Raw genomic sequence first — 16,125 nt, forward strand, 5'->3', positions numbered from 1 at the left:
CCGAGAGGATCTGTTTCCTCACGTCATCAGATTTTTTTTTAGATCCATTTTTTTTGTTGGGTATTCAACTCATTTTTGTAGCTTTTTTGTCCTTTTTTGTCAAATTTTTATCACATTTTTGTCACATTTTTGTCATTTTTTGTCACATTTTTTTACGTTTTTTTTGTCATTTTTTTGTCATTTTTTGTCACATTTTTTGTACGTTTTTTTGTCATTTTTTTGTCAAATTTTTATCACTTTTTTGTCACATTTTTGTCATTTTTTGTCACATTTTTTGACATTTTTTGTCATGTTTTTAGATCAAATTTTTGTCTTTTTTTTGTCACATTTTTATCACATTTTGTCACATTTTTATCACATTTTTATCACTTTTTTGTCCTTTTTTGTCCTTTTTATAAAAATGTAGTTATTTTTTTGTCACATTTTGGTCATTTTTTTGGTCATTTTTTTGGTCATTTTTGTACATTTTTGTTGTTTTTTTTGTCAATTTTTTATTCAATTTTTTGTCACATTTTTGTCACATTTTTATCACATTTTTATCACATTTTTGTCCTTTTTTGTACATTTTTATTAAATTTTTAGTTATTTTTTTGTCACATTTTTGTAGTTTTTTTGTCAATTTTTTATTCAATTTTTTGTCATATTTTGTCATTTTTTCGTCATTTTTTGACGTTTTTTTTGTCATTTTTAAAATCAAATTTTTGTCTTTTTTGGTCACATTTTTGTCGTTTTTTTGTAAATTTTTCGTCACTTTTTTGTCACATTTCCATCATTGTTTTCGTCTCAGTTCTGTCGCTATTTTCACAGCTTTTTTCCAGAAGCTTTTGGACTGGGGTAAAGCCAAACTGGAGAAAATGTGCTCGGTTCAGGTGGGAGTTAAGGGGTTAAATGCCAAATGGTTAAAATTACTCTATAGACATTTACATGGTCAGTCTGGTGTTATAAGTGATCTTGCCTCAGGTGCTCTGTGGAGCGAGTCACACTGTTTTTAACGCAGGCTAGCTGATACCATAGACATGCACTAGCCTAGCACTAGCCTAGCACCGCGTGTGTGAAAGAGTGAATCAGGGAGCATGATCTTTGGGATATGTACTCTCCCTTTAGTCTAACCCTGGTTCCCGTGTGTGTTTCAGAGCAGAGCGGGCTGCCCTTCAGTCGACAGGTGAGTCTCAGGAGAAACAGTTCAAACAGTTTGCAGCTATTTGGATTCTTCTCCAAATATGATCCTGTGTGGCCTGTGTGAGCGTTACAGAGGGAGGGGGGGCGAGGGGAGGGGGGTATTTGCATAGTGTTTGCCCGGGGGCAGGGGCAAGAACCTGCTTCAGAACTCACTTTCACATCATTTCAGGAACAAACACTGAAGCCAGGTTTAAATGTAAATATATTAGTTCTGTCTGTCACGATAATGACGATGTCGACTGTTACTTTCCCCTCAATACCAGGACTTTAACGACCCTCGGTGTCCAATACCGAGACTTAATGATACTTTTTTTTATACCTATACTAAAATATGAGTCATATAGAACCAGAAAACAGATTATTATTATTATTTCCTTCAACTTTCCTTCAACTACAAAAGAAACAAACAGGGAAAAAAAACACTGTCTGCATTCTTCTCATTATTTCTCCTTTGTTACTTCTAAATGTCCCTTTTTTTATTATTTCGTCCACTTTTCATGTTAAAGGGGGGGTATTCTGCACTTTTTCAAGCTTTCCATCATGTTATTCTGTCACTCCCTCATTAAAAACATGCCTGAAGTGTTGCCTTGGCACATTCACGTATTTTTGAGTAATCTGTAAAAACTCTGATGGCGGCCATTTTAGGGATAGGTTTGCCTGAGTCCTCCTAGGAACGCCCCCACCTCCTGGAGACGCCTCCGAGCTTTCGTCACCAGCCGAGTAACCGACCACTAATACCCCCTCTTTAAAGGGGGTATTCTGCTTTTTTCAGCCCCACAGCACCAGTCTATATGACACTACACTGATGAGCAAACCTTCTGTTGGTCTGTAAATGCAGTAAATTAGAATAACTGCCTTGTATAAAATGTCTCTCTCAAAATGGCTGTAGTGAATGTCTTGAAATAGGCCTCTGTCTCTTTAAGAACCTCTGAGCCTTTAGACACGCCCCCTCCACACGCTGTCTGTGGCATCAGTGGGGAGGGGGTTCTGCTGAGGAGCAGTGGTCGGTTACTCGGCTGGTGACGAAAGCTCGGAGGCGTCTCCAGGAGGTGGGGGCGTTCCTAGGAGGACTCAGGCAAACCTATCCCTAAAATGGCCGCCATCAGAGTTTTTACAGATTACTCAGAAATGTGTGAATGTGCCGAGGCAACACTTCAGGCATGTTTTTAATGAGGGAGTGACATAATAACATGATGGAAAGCTTGAAAAAGTCCATTTTGCACAACACCCCCCCCTTTAAAAGCAAATGGACCCAAAGTAAGACCTTTAACTCTTGTTTTGTGTTGCCAGATCAAAACAGAAGACATCAGCGACTCTCCTCGCTGTGAGCCCGGTCTGAAGACATGCTCACTGACCCACAGCTCCCCGGGGCCCGGGCCCGGGGCCCCTCAGCTCTCAGGGGTACGGCACTGCTCTACACACTCGTCTCCTTCTCCTGAGGGAATGATCCTCACGACTGGATATATATAACCCACACATTATCTCTAGTTCAGCTTTATCCAAATCGAATCGCTTCAAAAAACAACAACAAAAGTGCTACGAAAAAGCATCAAAAAGAGAAAACCACAAAAACGAAAAGGAAAGTGATAAATAACGTAAAAGTAAAGTAATGAACCGATCACAAACAAAGAGTGTCACATTCTGCTGTTGGATCAATGAACATTTAGCTCCTGGTTTTACATCGGTGGCATAGGGGTTAGCCTCACCAGCCAGTCACAAGATGGCCGCCACGTTTTGCCACTTTTATAAACAAGCTTTTAAAGAGTTTTTAGTTCTGAGGTTGTCACTTTAATGATAAAACTCTCGTAAACGAGCTGGACCTTCTCTGACCTTCTCTGACCTTGGCTGTATCCGAATGTCACACTATTCACTATATAGTGACTATATAGTGACTATATAGTGCTCACGCCATTTTGTAGGGGTGTCCAAATGTCCAGAGAGAAAAAAGTAGTCCACTCGAAATTTCCCACAATGCATCTGGAAAAGTAGTGAGCATCGATGGTCACTAAACGGGTCAATATAGACCACAATGCATTGCGAGAGTCGGAGAAGAGCCTGACAGAGACAGGTCTTTGAACTAAACACGACTGAAGTAAATCAACTGTTTCAGTCGTGTGTTTGTATTTCTCATGAATAAACGACCTAAATATAACCGGTTACTGTGAAAAGATGCTAACGTTAGCTGCTAACCTTTAGCTTGCGCTGTTAAATGACCGACAGCTTCCTCTCGAATAATCCAAGACATTCACGTAAAATCCATGTGAAGTAAAAGCGTATCTGACTCGTATTAATCCATTAATATTCCACTGTCTCATGAGTCTGGTTGGTTTTTATCACAGAAATACTTTATTCCCGGAGTTTCGCGAACTTTTAGCAGATGTAGTCACTCAATCTGCTGGCGCTTCGGACACCTTTCGGCGTCTCTGAGCTCACGCTGGAGTGACTTTTTTTCTTTTTCCTTTTTTTGTGATGACAGTAACGCCTGTAAAAGTGCCAACACAGTCGTTCTGTTTCATAAAATAAACGTTTGTAACAATAAATAAATTCAGATTAAAAAACAATAAAAAACATATCTGCAGCCGCAACGCGTGACGTCACGCAGCGCGGAGAAAGGCGTGTCTTGTGTCCGAATCGCCAACAGAATCAGTGACTATATAGTGCGGCCTGTGTAGTGAATGAGGGGTTAGTGACTAGGGTGGACATTCGGATACAGCCCTTCTCTGACCTTCTCTGACCTTCTCTGACCTTCTCTGACCTTCTCTTCTGTGTCTGCAGGAGCTTTCGTCTTTGCACACGGTGCCGCAGCTCGTCCTGATGCCGCCCGCTCACCTGGCCCCGCCCTCTCACCTGGCCCCGCCCTCCTCCTTCCTGCTGTCCCAGAGCTCCAGCGCTCACTCAGGTATCAGGACCGAGTTAATCACGTACACGAACGTCTAACGAAGGTCCATAGAAATCGCAGATGCGCCGTTAGCCCTGAGCCTGTTCCTCCAGATGCTCAGTGACCGTCCTCCAGATGTGGAGCGAGGCCGTTGCTGGAGCTGATTGTACATGTTTTTGTCTCTGCAGCTCTTCTTCAGCAGAACCTTCTGTCTCTGCCCAGCCCGTCCTCCTCCAGCCTCCTGCACCAGCCCGGCCTCAACCCTCAGGTAAAACTCTAGAGCCAGGACCGGGACCAGGGCCAGGGCCAGGGCAAGAACTAAAACCAGAGCCAGAGCCAGAGCCAGAACTAAAACCAGAGCCAGAGCCAGAGCCAGAGCCAGAGCCAGAGCCAGAGCCAGAACCAGGACCAGGGCCAGAACCGGAGCCGGAACTAGAGCCGGAGCCGGAGCCGGAGCCAGAGCCGGAGCCAGAACTAAAACCAGAGCCAGAGACAGAGACGGAACTAAAACCAGAGCCAGAGACAGAGACGGAACTAAAACCAGAGACAGAGACAGAGCCAGAACCAGAACTAAAACCAGAACCAGAGCCAGAGAGGATCAGGAAGGTTGGATTTAGTTTGCACAACAGGACAGTAACGATTTAAAATACTGTCGTAGAAAAGCTAAATCGTCGCCTGGACACTTTATGATGCACTTGTTTGAAAAGCGCTTCATAAATAACGTTTTGATTGATTGATAATAAACTCTCACAATATACATGTGTTTCCAATGACATCATGCATAGTTCTGGCGGCCATTTTGAATACCGAAGTAGCATTATGCAGTACTACAACATGTAACAATATCTGTAATAATAGAGATGTTGTGACATGTTGTAGTACTGCATGATTCTACTTCAGTATTCAAAATGGCCGCCATAACAACAAAAGTCACATGACTGAAAGGCAGGTATATACAATACATCACATCTGATGCAGTAACAGTGCGTTCCTCTCCTCCTTCAGTCCATGGGGCGCTCCGGCCTGGACCACCTGGACATGTCCCACCTGCAGCTGCCCAAACATCTGGCTCTGGCCCCGCAGGACGAGCCCAGTGACCTGGAGGAGCTGGAGCAGTTCGCCAAGGCCTTCAAGCAGAGGCGCATCAAGCTGGGCTTCACTCAGGTCCGGGGCACACGGGGGCACACGGGGGCTCACGGGGGCACACGGGGGCACACGGGGGCACACGGGGGCACACGGGGGCACACGGGGGCACACGGGGCACACGGGGGCACACGGGGCACACGGGGGCACACGGGGGCACACGGGGCACAAAAAACTTCATACAAAAGAGCAGAAAATACACTTTAATCATCCCCCACTCCCACTGCTCCAGGTCTGTCTTTAACCTCTTAACTCCCACCTGAACGGATCCCATTTTCTCCAGTTTGGCTTTACCCTAATCAAAAGGTTTCTTGGGAAAAAAGCACCAAAATAGCCACAAAAAATGAGAAGAAAACAAGGATGTAAACGCAACAAAAATGTGACAAAAACTCAACAAAAATGTGACAAAAATTCAACAAAAATGTGACAAAAACTCAACAAAACTGTGACAAAAATTCAACAAACATGTAGCGGTAGATAGCGGTATTCGGAAGTTGCAACCCCCTGTCAAACCTAAAGACCAGTGTTATTGGGCCTCTTGTTTCCTTTATCCGCCCCACTGTTAAAAATCTTGGGGTGACTTTTGATACTTGTTTCAAATTTGAAAAACACATTGGATCAGTTGTAAAAGCTACTTCCAACTAAGACTTCTTGCGAAAATTAAGGCCTACTTGCCACAAAAAGACTTAGAGAAGGCGATCCACGCCGTCATCACTTCAAGGTTGGATTATTGTAACTCCCTTTACACAGGGCTGGACCTTAAATCCCTCCAGCGCCTGCAGGGAGTCCAAAACGCCGCAGCCCGCCTGCTGACCGGCCATCACTCCCATTCTATCTTTTTTTTTTTTTTGTGATCAATTTTTTTTATTGATATATTGCATTGGCATTTTGCACTTTTTTGCATGTGTTACACTTTCATTTTTTCCCCACTTTTTTTTTTTTTTTCCCACATCCCCATATCCCTTATGATGGGCAGAGAAACTCAAAACAGTCCCCAAAAAATGAAAAAATAGCCAAATAAATAAAACAGAAAATAGAACAGAAAATAAAACAGAAAAATGAATAAATAAATAAAAATAAAAAAATAAAACAAAAAACAAAAAACAAAAAATAAAATAAAAAATAATAAAAAAATAAATAAATAAAAATAAAATAAAATAAAACCCTGTCTAGGTAAAATGTACAGTTGAGCAATACAAGGTGCTAATTTCCTCCGTCAAAGACATCCACAGAAATAGCGGTATACATATAGCTATGTACAATACATCGAACAATTCACATAGTACATATCATTATGTAATAAACTTTCTCTCAACACATAGTACATCAACACATGTTCATTGTAACACTGTAGTTTATAACGTGAAATCTAATCCAGTTTGGATGTATTTAATAAACTGGACCAGCATGAGATATTTTCAGTTTTTGCTCCATGCATTCGAGCCATTCTGTCCTCTTTACATTGGCTACCAGTTCCCTTTTGAATCAAGTTTAAAATTCTGCTGATTGTTTTTAAATGCCTAAATTCACTGGTACCTAAGTATCTGTCAGTACTGCTGCAGCTCTACTGTCCTTCCAGAGCTCTGAGGTCTGACCAGCTCTACTGTCCTTCCAGAGCTCTGAGGTCAGACCAGCTCTACTGTCTTCCAGAGCTCTGAGGTCTGACCAGCTCTACTGTCCTTCCAGAGCTCTGATGTCAGACCAGCTCTACTGTCTTCCAGAGCTCTGAGGTCTGACCAGCTCTACTGTCCTTCCAGAGCTCTGAGGTCTGACCAGCTCTACTGTCCTTCCAGAGCTCTGAGGTCTGACCAGCTCTACTGTCCTTCCAGAGCTCTGAGGTCTGACCAGCTCTACTGTCCTTCCAGAGCTCTGAGGTCTGACCAGCTCTACTGTCTTCCAGAGCTCTGAGGTCTGACCAGCTCTACTGTCTTCCAGAGCTCTGAGGTCTGACCAGCTCTACTGTCCTTCCAGAGCTCTGAGGTCTGACCAGCTCTACTGTCCTTCCAGAGCTCTGAGGTCAGACCAGCTCTACTGTCTGTGTGTCCAGAGGTGACCGAGGCTTCTCAGTGGCCCCTAAACTTTGGAACCGCCTCCTCTACATGTGCGCTCGGCTCAGTCTGTAGAGGGGTTTAAAACCAAATTAAAAACTCATCTTTTTACTTTGGCCTTCGGTTCTATGTAGACACAGTTTGTGCCTTTATATATGACCTGTGTTTAACTTTTATTGTGTTTATTGTACATATTGTTACTGTTCTTGTACAGCACTTTGGTCGACAATGGTTGTTTTTAAATGTGCTTTATAAATAAAATTGACATTGACATTGACAAAAATGTGACAAAAATTGAAAAAATAAAATAAAATTCAAATGAGGTGTTACACAGGCCTATAAAAGAGGACAGAATGCATTTGGTTCAGGCGGGTGGTAAGAGGTTAAGAAAAGGCACATATATTAAATTAAATGGTAAATGGACTCAGCTTTTCTACCTTAATCAGGCCCAAAGCGCTTTAAAGTAAGAAACCAGTCGCCCATTCACTCTCTCATTCATACACCAGTGTGCGCAGACACTGGAGGTAAGGTGGGTGAAGTGTCTTGCCCAAGGACACAACGACAGTGTGCATTTGCAGGACACTCACACACCAAGTTTAAGTCAACGTTCCTTTAGTTTTGCTCCAGTAGAAATACAAAGTCGTGTGTCTTAAAAGTTCCTCCTCTCGTGTCCAGGGAGACGTGGGACTCGCGATGGGGAAACTCTACGGGAACGACTTCAGCCAAACCACGATATCCCGATTCGAAGCTCTCAACCTCAGCTTCAAGAACATGTGCAAACTGAAGCCCCTGCTGGAGAAGTGGCTCAGCGACGCAGGTACGGCGCCTCGGGGGGAACCTTACCTCCAGGGGGCAGTGTTCTCTCTGACCGGTGTTTGTGTCTTTGCCAGAGAACTCCCCCTCAGACTCCCTGACCAGCCCCTCGCCGCTGCCGCCGCTCATGGAGGGCTACGGACGCAAACGCAAGAAACGCACCAGCATCGAGACCAACATCAAGCTGACCCTGGAGAAACGCTTCCACGACGTGAGCACAAACTGTTCTGATCCGCTCGCTGTTTCTGTTTCACATCTGCACAGGAAATGTTGAGGTTTGAGTTTAGAATGAAAGTAATGTACCGTAGATGCTCTAATATAGGTCCGGGCCTTTATTTACTCAAGGGCATCTGGGACCAGGCCTTTATTGGAACCAGGCCACAATTAGAGACAGGCCTTTATTTCTATTTGAGCAAAACGGACGACCAGGAAAATGAAGAAAAACGAGATTTGTGTCCATTTGCACCTAAAATATTAGGTTCATTTATTAATGAACATTTCAAACCCTCTCCCAGCGGCTGGAACATTGACACCTTTTATTTTGTCGGGACAACAGGAAGTGTTTCGTTGCTGTTAGCGGAGCTTTGACATCAATGTCACTGCAGGTTTCTGTTTCGTTTTTACCGTGGACCGGATTATTTGTTGTTATCTTGTGTAAAAGGCGAGTTTAGACGGAGCGTTTGTGTTTGTGATCGATCATGAGACTGACCCGAGAGAAGACGAGACGCTCGTGCTGATGGGAGGAGTTATTTTGAGGCGTGGGACTGACCTGCACACGGAGCAGCTGGACGTGCTTTGAAGACGCGATGGAGACTTTATTAAAACCCTGGAGGGTCACACAACATTTGTTGCTTTCCCTGTTTCCAAATATGGTCACAGGAGGTTTGAAAAGTGGCTAAATCTGTGTCAAAGTTACGCTGGGATCAGCTCCTCCGCAGCGTCCCCCTCTGCCCGGGTTCCCGTTTGTTTACTTCCTGCACGTGAGTTTTCATTTACACCAGTATGAGACAATTTCCTAACATGGGGAATATTTCTAATGCTATAGTTTCTAATAAAAGCCTCGGCCTGTTTTAGAGACCGGCTTTAATTTGCCTCCGCCAGCCGCGAACCCGGCCCCTGTTATAGGGCTTTTCCACCAAGGTGTTGGTTCTGGTGCCGGGTTGGTTCCAGACTGACTTGGTTTTCCACCAAAATGAGAGCTGTGCCTATTGTCATAGCAACGCTTTGGGAAGTCAACATCAAAAATGGATAGTAACATCTCACTACAGCCACTTCTGGTTATAAAATACAGAGAAATAAGTTTATGTTTCAGTCACAGCAGCCGTTAACATTTTGATTTCTTCTTTCTAACTCTTGTTTTAGCTAAAGAGCATAAAGCAAAACAACAGTTTCCTCCACAGAGACTGTTTTGGCTTCTACAGGAAGTTCTAAGCACAAACTAACTAATATTGATTGTTTGTTGGAGGAGAGAGCCACGCCCCCAGCCGCTGACATCACTGCTGCTCGTTTCTTGGTCCAGCTTTTAATTGGTTCCCAACCGGCACCAGCTTTTGGAACCAAGAGCCAGCGTTTTTTCAGTGGAAAACGAAAGAAACCGGTTCTGAAACTGGAATTGTCCCAGAACCAGCACTGGCACCAGCCTGGTGGAAAAGGGCTATTAGAGACCCGGCCTCTGTTAGAGACCCGGGCGCTAATGGATTACAGGCCAGTATTAGAGAATTTACGGTACATGCATTACCATAGACCATAGATATAGTATAATAAAGATGAGCGGGTCCCATTCAGCCCCATTCATTGAAAAAGGTTCCCGAGTCCTGTGTGAACCTTAATGGCCGCCCTGTCTCCTCCTACGCAGCCTGTTCTTTATCAGACAGTCACAAGATGGCCGCCACAGCCACCTCTTTCACCTTTAGAGTTTTATCATAGACCTCGCTCACAGGTCGGTCAGGCACAGTTTCAGATGATTTTATTTGACAAGGCTGTGAAATAACATCATCACCATTTTAGTTTGACACGCTGAGACTCCAGTGTCCTCCGTCCCTCACGTCTCTCTCCGTCCTCAGAACCCGAAGCCGAACTCCGAGGAGATCACGCTGATCTCGGAGCAGCTGTCGATGGAGAAGGAGGTGGTCCGGGTCTGGTTCTGTAACCGGAGGCAGAAGGAGAAGCGGATCTACTGCCCCGTGGGCTCGCTGCCCGTCAAGCACAACTACTCCTCCAGGATGGTCAGGAGAAAGATCTTTACTCAGGACTTTTTTACTTTCATTTTGTCCTTTTACTCTATATTATTTATTTACTTTATGAGAACCTAAAAGTTTGCAGATTCTGTTCTTCAGCAACAAAGAAAATGTCTCTAAAATGTGATTATGAAGCGGCTTTTCCCATAGAATTATGAAACTGAATATTTGGTTAGTGAAATGTGAGCAAATGCTTTAAATTTGAGTGTAATTATTAAAGAAAAATTAGCCACGATTAATGATAAAAAAGTATCGATTGACTAATTACCACAAATGAAGTCTAAAGGTGAATTAAAGCCGTTACATTTGGAGCTCGTCCTCACGTTGGTTGACCTTGGTTTAGTTTTAGCTAAAATGTATTTCATCGGTTCATTAATTTGGCTGCAAAGGTTTTAGGCGAAACCAAAGGGAGTCCCACAGGGTTCAGTACTTGGTCCAGTCATGTTTACCTTCATTTTTGATATAAATAATGTTGAGTAAAGTTTGTTCTTTTAAAGGGGGGGTGTTATGCAAAATTGACTTTTTCTGTCATTCCCTCATTAAAAACATGCCTGAAGTGTTGCCTTGGCACATTCACATGTTTTTGAGTCACCTGTAAAAACTCTGATGGCGGCCATTTTAGGGATAGGTTTGCCTGAGTCCTCCTAGGAACGCCCCCACCTCCTGGAGACGCCTCCGAGCTTTAAGTAGGGGGTATTATGCTTTTTTCAGTCACATATCCCCAGTCTATATCACACTACAATGATGACAAACCTTCTGTTGGTCTGTAAATGCAGTAAATTAGAATAACTGCCTTGTATAAAATGTCTCTCTCAAAATGGCTGTAGTGAATGTCTTGAAATAGGCCTCTGTCTCTTTAAGAACCTCTGAGCCTTTTAGACACGCCCCCTCCACACGCTGTCTGTGGCATCAGTGGGGAGGGGGTTCTGCTGAGGAGCAGTGGTTGGTTACTCGGCTGGTGACGAAAGCTCGGAGGCGTCTCCAGGAGGTGGGGGCGTTCCTAGGAGGACTCAGGCAAACCTATCCCTAAAATGGCCGCCATCAGAGTTTTTACAGATTACTCAGAAATACGTGAATGTGCCAAGGCAACACTTCAGGCATGTTTTTAATGAGGGAATGACAGAATAACATGATGGAAAGCTTGAAAAAGTCAATTTTGCATAATACCCCCCTTTAAAAAGCATTAAATCAGAGACAGAATTAGAGACAGAATCCACAACAATGAGTGTTTTTACAGCGTACATTTGTCAAAAACACAAAAACAATAGTCTAAAACAAATTCAGCAGCAGTTCTGGATGAAATGTTCTCTTTGGCTCAAACATTTCCCTGTTGTGTCTAATTTAGTTTTGAATTTTGATAGTAATTGTTTGTCCTTGCTAAACTCTTACGTTAATAATTGAATCCTCAGTTTTGTCCTCCTTGATTCTGACTGAAGCTCCGACGAGTTTCCGAGTAAACGTGTCTTTGTTTCTTTCTCAGGCTGGAGCTCCCAGGTCCTACAGCCCTCTGGCCTCCAGCGCAGGTGAGGCCTGTTCCCCCAACCTCACACACGCGTGTTTACCGTGTTGCCTTCAGGGTCTGTGGGCAGATACAGTGTTGGTGACATTAACCCCTTAACTCCCACCTGAACCGAGCACATTTTCTCCAGTTTGGCTTTACCCCAGTCCAAAAGCTTCTGGAAAAAAGCTGTGAAAATAGAAACAAAACTGAGACGAAAACAATGATGGAAATGTGACAAAAAAGTGATGAAAAATTGATGAAAAAGTGGCAAAAATGTCACAAAAATGTCACAAGAAATTGACAAGAAATTGACAAACAATTACAAAAAAAGACAAAAATTGGATAGAAATTTGACAAAAAATAAAAATAAAAATAAAAAAATGGACGAAAAAATGACAAAAATTCAACAAAAAAATTACAAAAATGTGGAAAAAAAATGTGAGAAAAATTTGACAAAAATTTACAAAAAATTGACTAAAAAATTACAAAAAAATTATAAAAAATGTGATTAAAAAATGACAAAAAAATGAATAAAAAATCGACGAAAAAATTACAAAAAATGTATTAAAAAAATACAAAAATGTGATAAAAATTTGATTAAAAAATTGATTAAAAAAAAGACAAAAAAAGACAAAAAAAAGACAAAAATGTGATGAAAAAATTACAAAAAAATGACAAAAAAGTTACAAAAATGAGTTGGATACCTAACAAAAAAAAAGATGGAAAAAAAATCCAAAAAAAAGGAAAAGGATCCTCTCGGTTCAGACGGGAGTTAAGAGGTTAACACTGTGTTGCCTTCAGGGTCTGTGGGCAGATACAGTGTTGGTGACATTAACACGTGTTGCCTTCAGTGTCTTCCAGCTCGTCTCCCCCCAGTCCCGGTGGAGGAGGGTCCCCCGGCAGCTCCCCCTCGGTCGGCTCACAGGTCCACAGCTCCACAGGGTACGTCACTCACCTCTGTTACCACGGTTACTAAAGTGAAAATACAGACGGTGTCTCTGGAATCGGGGAAAACAATTTGGAGAAAAATCTAAACTTTCTCTAATTATTCAAAACTACTTTAACAAAAGCTGAATTCTGAATATAGTTGCTACTAAATAAAGATACAAAGACATGAAGTGGTTCAACAGCCCATAGATACATAAATAACATGAGACTAAAACTATGACTAAAATGTCCAGATATTTTAGTCGACTAAAATAAGACTAAATAAAAATGAAAAGGAGAGACTAAAATCATCCAAACTTCTATTGAGCGTCTGAAAGAGCCTCAGATCATGTAAATTCTCTGCCAAATGAACAGGTTTGTGCTTTATTCATGTGGAGCAGCTCCATGAAGTCGAGGTCCACGATTAAATATGATTATAATGAATATTATCAATGCAAAGTCGACTAAATTGACGTGTAATTTTAGTCGACTAAAACTAGACTAAAATTGCAAAGCTTTTTTAGACTAAATCTCGACTAAAATTAAATTACATTTTAGTCAAAAGACTAAAACTAAAACTAAAATGAAATATGTTAAAATTAACACTGGTGCTAATGCTAACGGCTAGCTAGCACTAGCTACGACTGCCATTTTTTCACTTATACTGAACAATCTGCTGTGAGAAAATATCCATATGGGCCCGATTTACACTTGGCTTTAGTTATGTGTGGTAAATAAGTTTATATTAGGGATGGGCGGATCGATACCAAAGTATCGATATATCGATAACAAACGGCTACTTTTTAAATAGCGATATTGGGCAAAAAGTATCGATGCTAATTTGCATATGTAAAAGGAAGGCGGGGCAGCAATTATCAACACAAAAGGATGATTTATTTCTTTGTTCTGAGCCAAAACTGTCACAACAGCAAAGGATTGAACTGAGCCGGGCTGATCATTCTGGTTTAGGTTCTGTTTGTCATTAAAGTATTAATTTTAAACTTTGTTTATGTATTTAATTTCACATTAACATTGTTTAATTAACCAGTTAAAGTAATATAATTTTAATGGACCAATTAATTATACAAAATAACCAGTTTTAGAAATGTATATTGATTGAAATACATTCACCCATATGAAATGACCAGTATCGGTATCGACAAAATAGACCCCAAAAGTATCGGTATTGTATCGATTCCAAAAACTGTGGTATCGCCCATCCCTAGTTTATATTCCATCAGAAAATGGTTAAAAAGAGTTGAAAATTGTATTTTCCCCCTTGGTGAAGCCCCGCCCCCTTCTATGACTCGATGCGTCTGTATCTATTTCCCATTGACATAACCTGCTGGCCATGGAAGTGAAACAATAAACATCACAAAAATGGTCAAACTAAAGAAAGCCACAATCTTCAGCAAAATCTTAAATATAATAACTTTAATAATGTTTTAGCAAAAATTGTGTCTAATGTGTCTTTAAACAAACTCCTGAAAGCTGTGCCATGTTTTTTCTAAAGCATTAATTACAATCCCATCTGCATGTACAATAATCAGAGGTCGAATTACTTTATTTCATTAAAATGTAAAATGTAATGTAAGTTCATACTACAGGCCAATATTACTCCAATAAAAGTAAAAGTTGCTCTGTGATATGACACATTACACAAACTACACTTAGATTTTGTTAGTTTGACTTTTTTTATTGTTTCACTTCCTTATTGGAAATACAGGAAGTAAATTCTATAACTGAGTCAATAGCGCCACCTACTGTTCATAGAGCATTTATTATTTGGCTTTTAACCTCTTAACTCCCGCCTGAACCGAGAGGATCTTTTTCCTCACGTCATCAGATTTTTTTTCCATCATTTTTTTCTTCGGTATTCAACTCATTTTGTAATTTTTTTTGTCACATTTTGTCACATTTTTTGGATAATTTTTTATCAAATTTTTTTCAATTTTTTTTCAAATTTTTGTTATTTTTTTGTCACATTTTTTCATCAATTTTTCATCACTTTTTTGTCACATTTCCATCATTGTTTTCGTCTCAGTTTTGTTGCTTTTGTCACAGCTTTTTTCCAGAAGCTTTTGGATTGGGGTAAAGCCAAACTGGAGAAAATGTGCTCGGTTCAGGTGGGGGTTAAGGGGTTAGAAGTAAAAGTTCATACTACATTACTCCAATAAAAGTAAAAGTTGCTCTGTGATATGACACATTACACAAACTACACTTAGATTTTTTTTAGTTTTACTTTTTTTTTATTGCTTCACTTCCTTATTGGATATACAGGAAGTAAATTCTGTATCTGATCAATAGCGCCACATTTTCATAGAGCATGTAGTATTTGGCTTTTAACCTCTTAACTCCCGCCTGAACCGAGAGGATCTTTTTCCCCACATCAGATTTTTTTTCCATCATTTTTTTCTTGGGTATTCAACTCATTTTTGTAACTTTTTTTGTCAAATTTTTATCACATTTTTGTCACATTTTGCCACATTTTTTCTTTTTTTTGGTCAATTTTTTATCAATTTTTTTGTCACATTTTTGCAATTTTTTTGTTGAATTTTTATCACATTTTTGTCATATTTTTGTCATTTTTTTATTCATTTTTTTGTCCATTTTTTATCAAATTTGGTCATTTTTTTGTCACATTTTTGCAATTTTTTGGTCGAATTTTTAACACATTTTGGTCATTTTTTTGTCATTTTTGTCACATTTTTGTCATTTTTTTGCCAACGTTTTCTCGCTTTTTTGTCAAATTTCCATCATTGTTTTCGTCTCAGTTTTGTTGCTATTTTCACCGCTTTTTTCCAGAAGCTTTTGGACTGGGGTAAATGTGCTCGGTTCAGGTGGGAGTTAAAGGCTTAATATGAATAAAACACCTGGACAGATTAACTTTTTACTTTGGAGCCTTTTTAGAAATGTAGTGGAGTTTAAAGTATTTATCGTTCAAATGTTGCAGCGTAAAAGTAAGAAGTTCTCAACACAAATACTACACAAGTAAAGTACAGATCCTTTACTTTGACCCCTGACCCCTGACAGTAACTGAGCTGTGTTTGCAGGTCGTGGTATCGGACGTGGAACGGGGCCTATCACCACTAAACCCTCGGGGACCGGACAGGGGTGCCCCTTACGCCCTGCTGTTTTTACCTTCTTCTGTTGATAGAATCTCCTCGAAAACCCCCCTGTTTTTTTGGTTTTTTTGATTGTGATAGTTTTGGATTTACTGATTTATTTAAAGAGTATTATCTATTTAACTTTGTTCTTTATTAGTTTGAGTTCATGAAGCTTTTTTATTTAATCTAAAAGGGAGTTTAAATAAGCAAAATTACCAAAGAACAGCATTTGTATGTAGAGTTTACCGCGGGGGTGTCCAGTTTCTTTAGATAGATCTCATTTGGGACAGAT

At 40.8% G+C, this 16,125-nt stretch overlaps 1 protein-coding gene across 1 annotated transcript in view; it reads left to right on the plus strand.

Moving 5' to 3' along the window:
- pou2f3 (POU class 2 homeobox 3) overlaps positions 1-15,900 on the plus strand; it is a gene marked incomplete at its 5' end in the record, with an annotated part of 20,693 nt that extends 4,793 nt beyond the window's left edge. The window contains 11 exons of the mRNA XM_079566760.1: positions 1,134-1,162; positions 2,470-2,580; positions 3,955-4,078; positions 4,246-4,325; positions 5,063-5,221; positions 7,924-8,065; positions 8,139-8,272; positions 10,125-10,286; positions 11,779-11,821; positions 12,651-12,741; positions 15,780-15,900. Coding sequence (XP_079422886.1) covers positions 1,134-1,162; positions 2,470-2,580; positions 3,955-4,078; positions 4,246-4,325; positions 5,063-5,221; positions 7,924-8,065; positions 8,139-8,272; positions 10,125-10,286; positions 11,779-11,821; positions 12,651-12,741; positions 15,780-15,819 — 1,115 coding nt within the window. The 3' untranslated portion in view covers positions 15,820-15,900. The remainder of the gene's footprint in view (positions 1-1,133; positions 1,163-2,469; positions 2,581-3,954; positions 4,079-4,245; positions 4,326-5,062; positions 5,222-7,923; positions 8,066-8,138; positions 8,273-10,124; positions 10,287-11,778; positions 11,822-12,650; positions 12,742-15,779) is intronic.
- Between the last annotated feature and the right edge of the window lie 225 nt (positions 15,901-16,125).

Source organism: Gobius niger, assembly GCF_951799975.1.
Source record: "Gobius niger genome assembly, chromosome: 11".
NCBI classification, from domain to species: domain Eukaryota; kingdom Metazoa; phylum Chordata; class Actinopteri; order Gobiiformes; family Gobiidae; genus Gobius; species Gobius niger.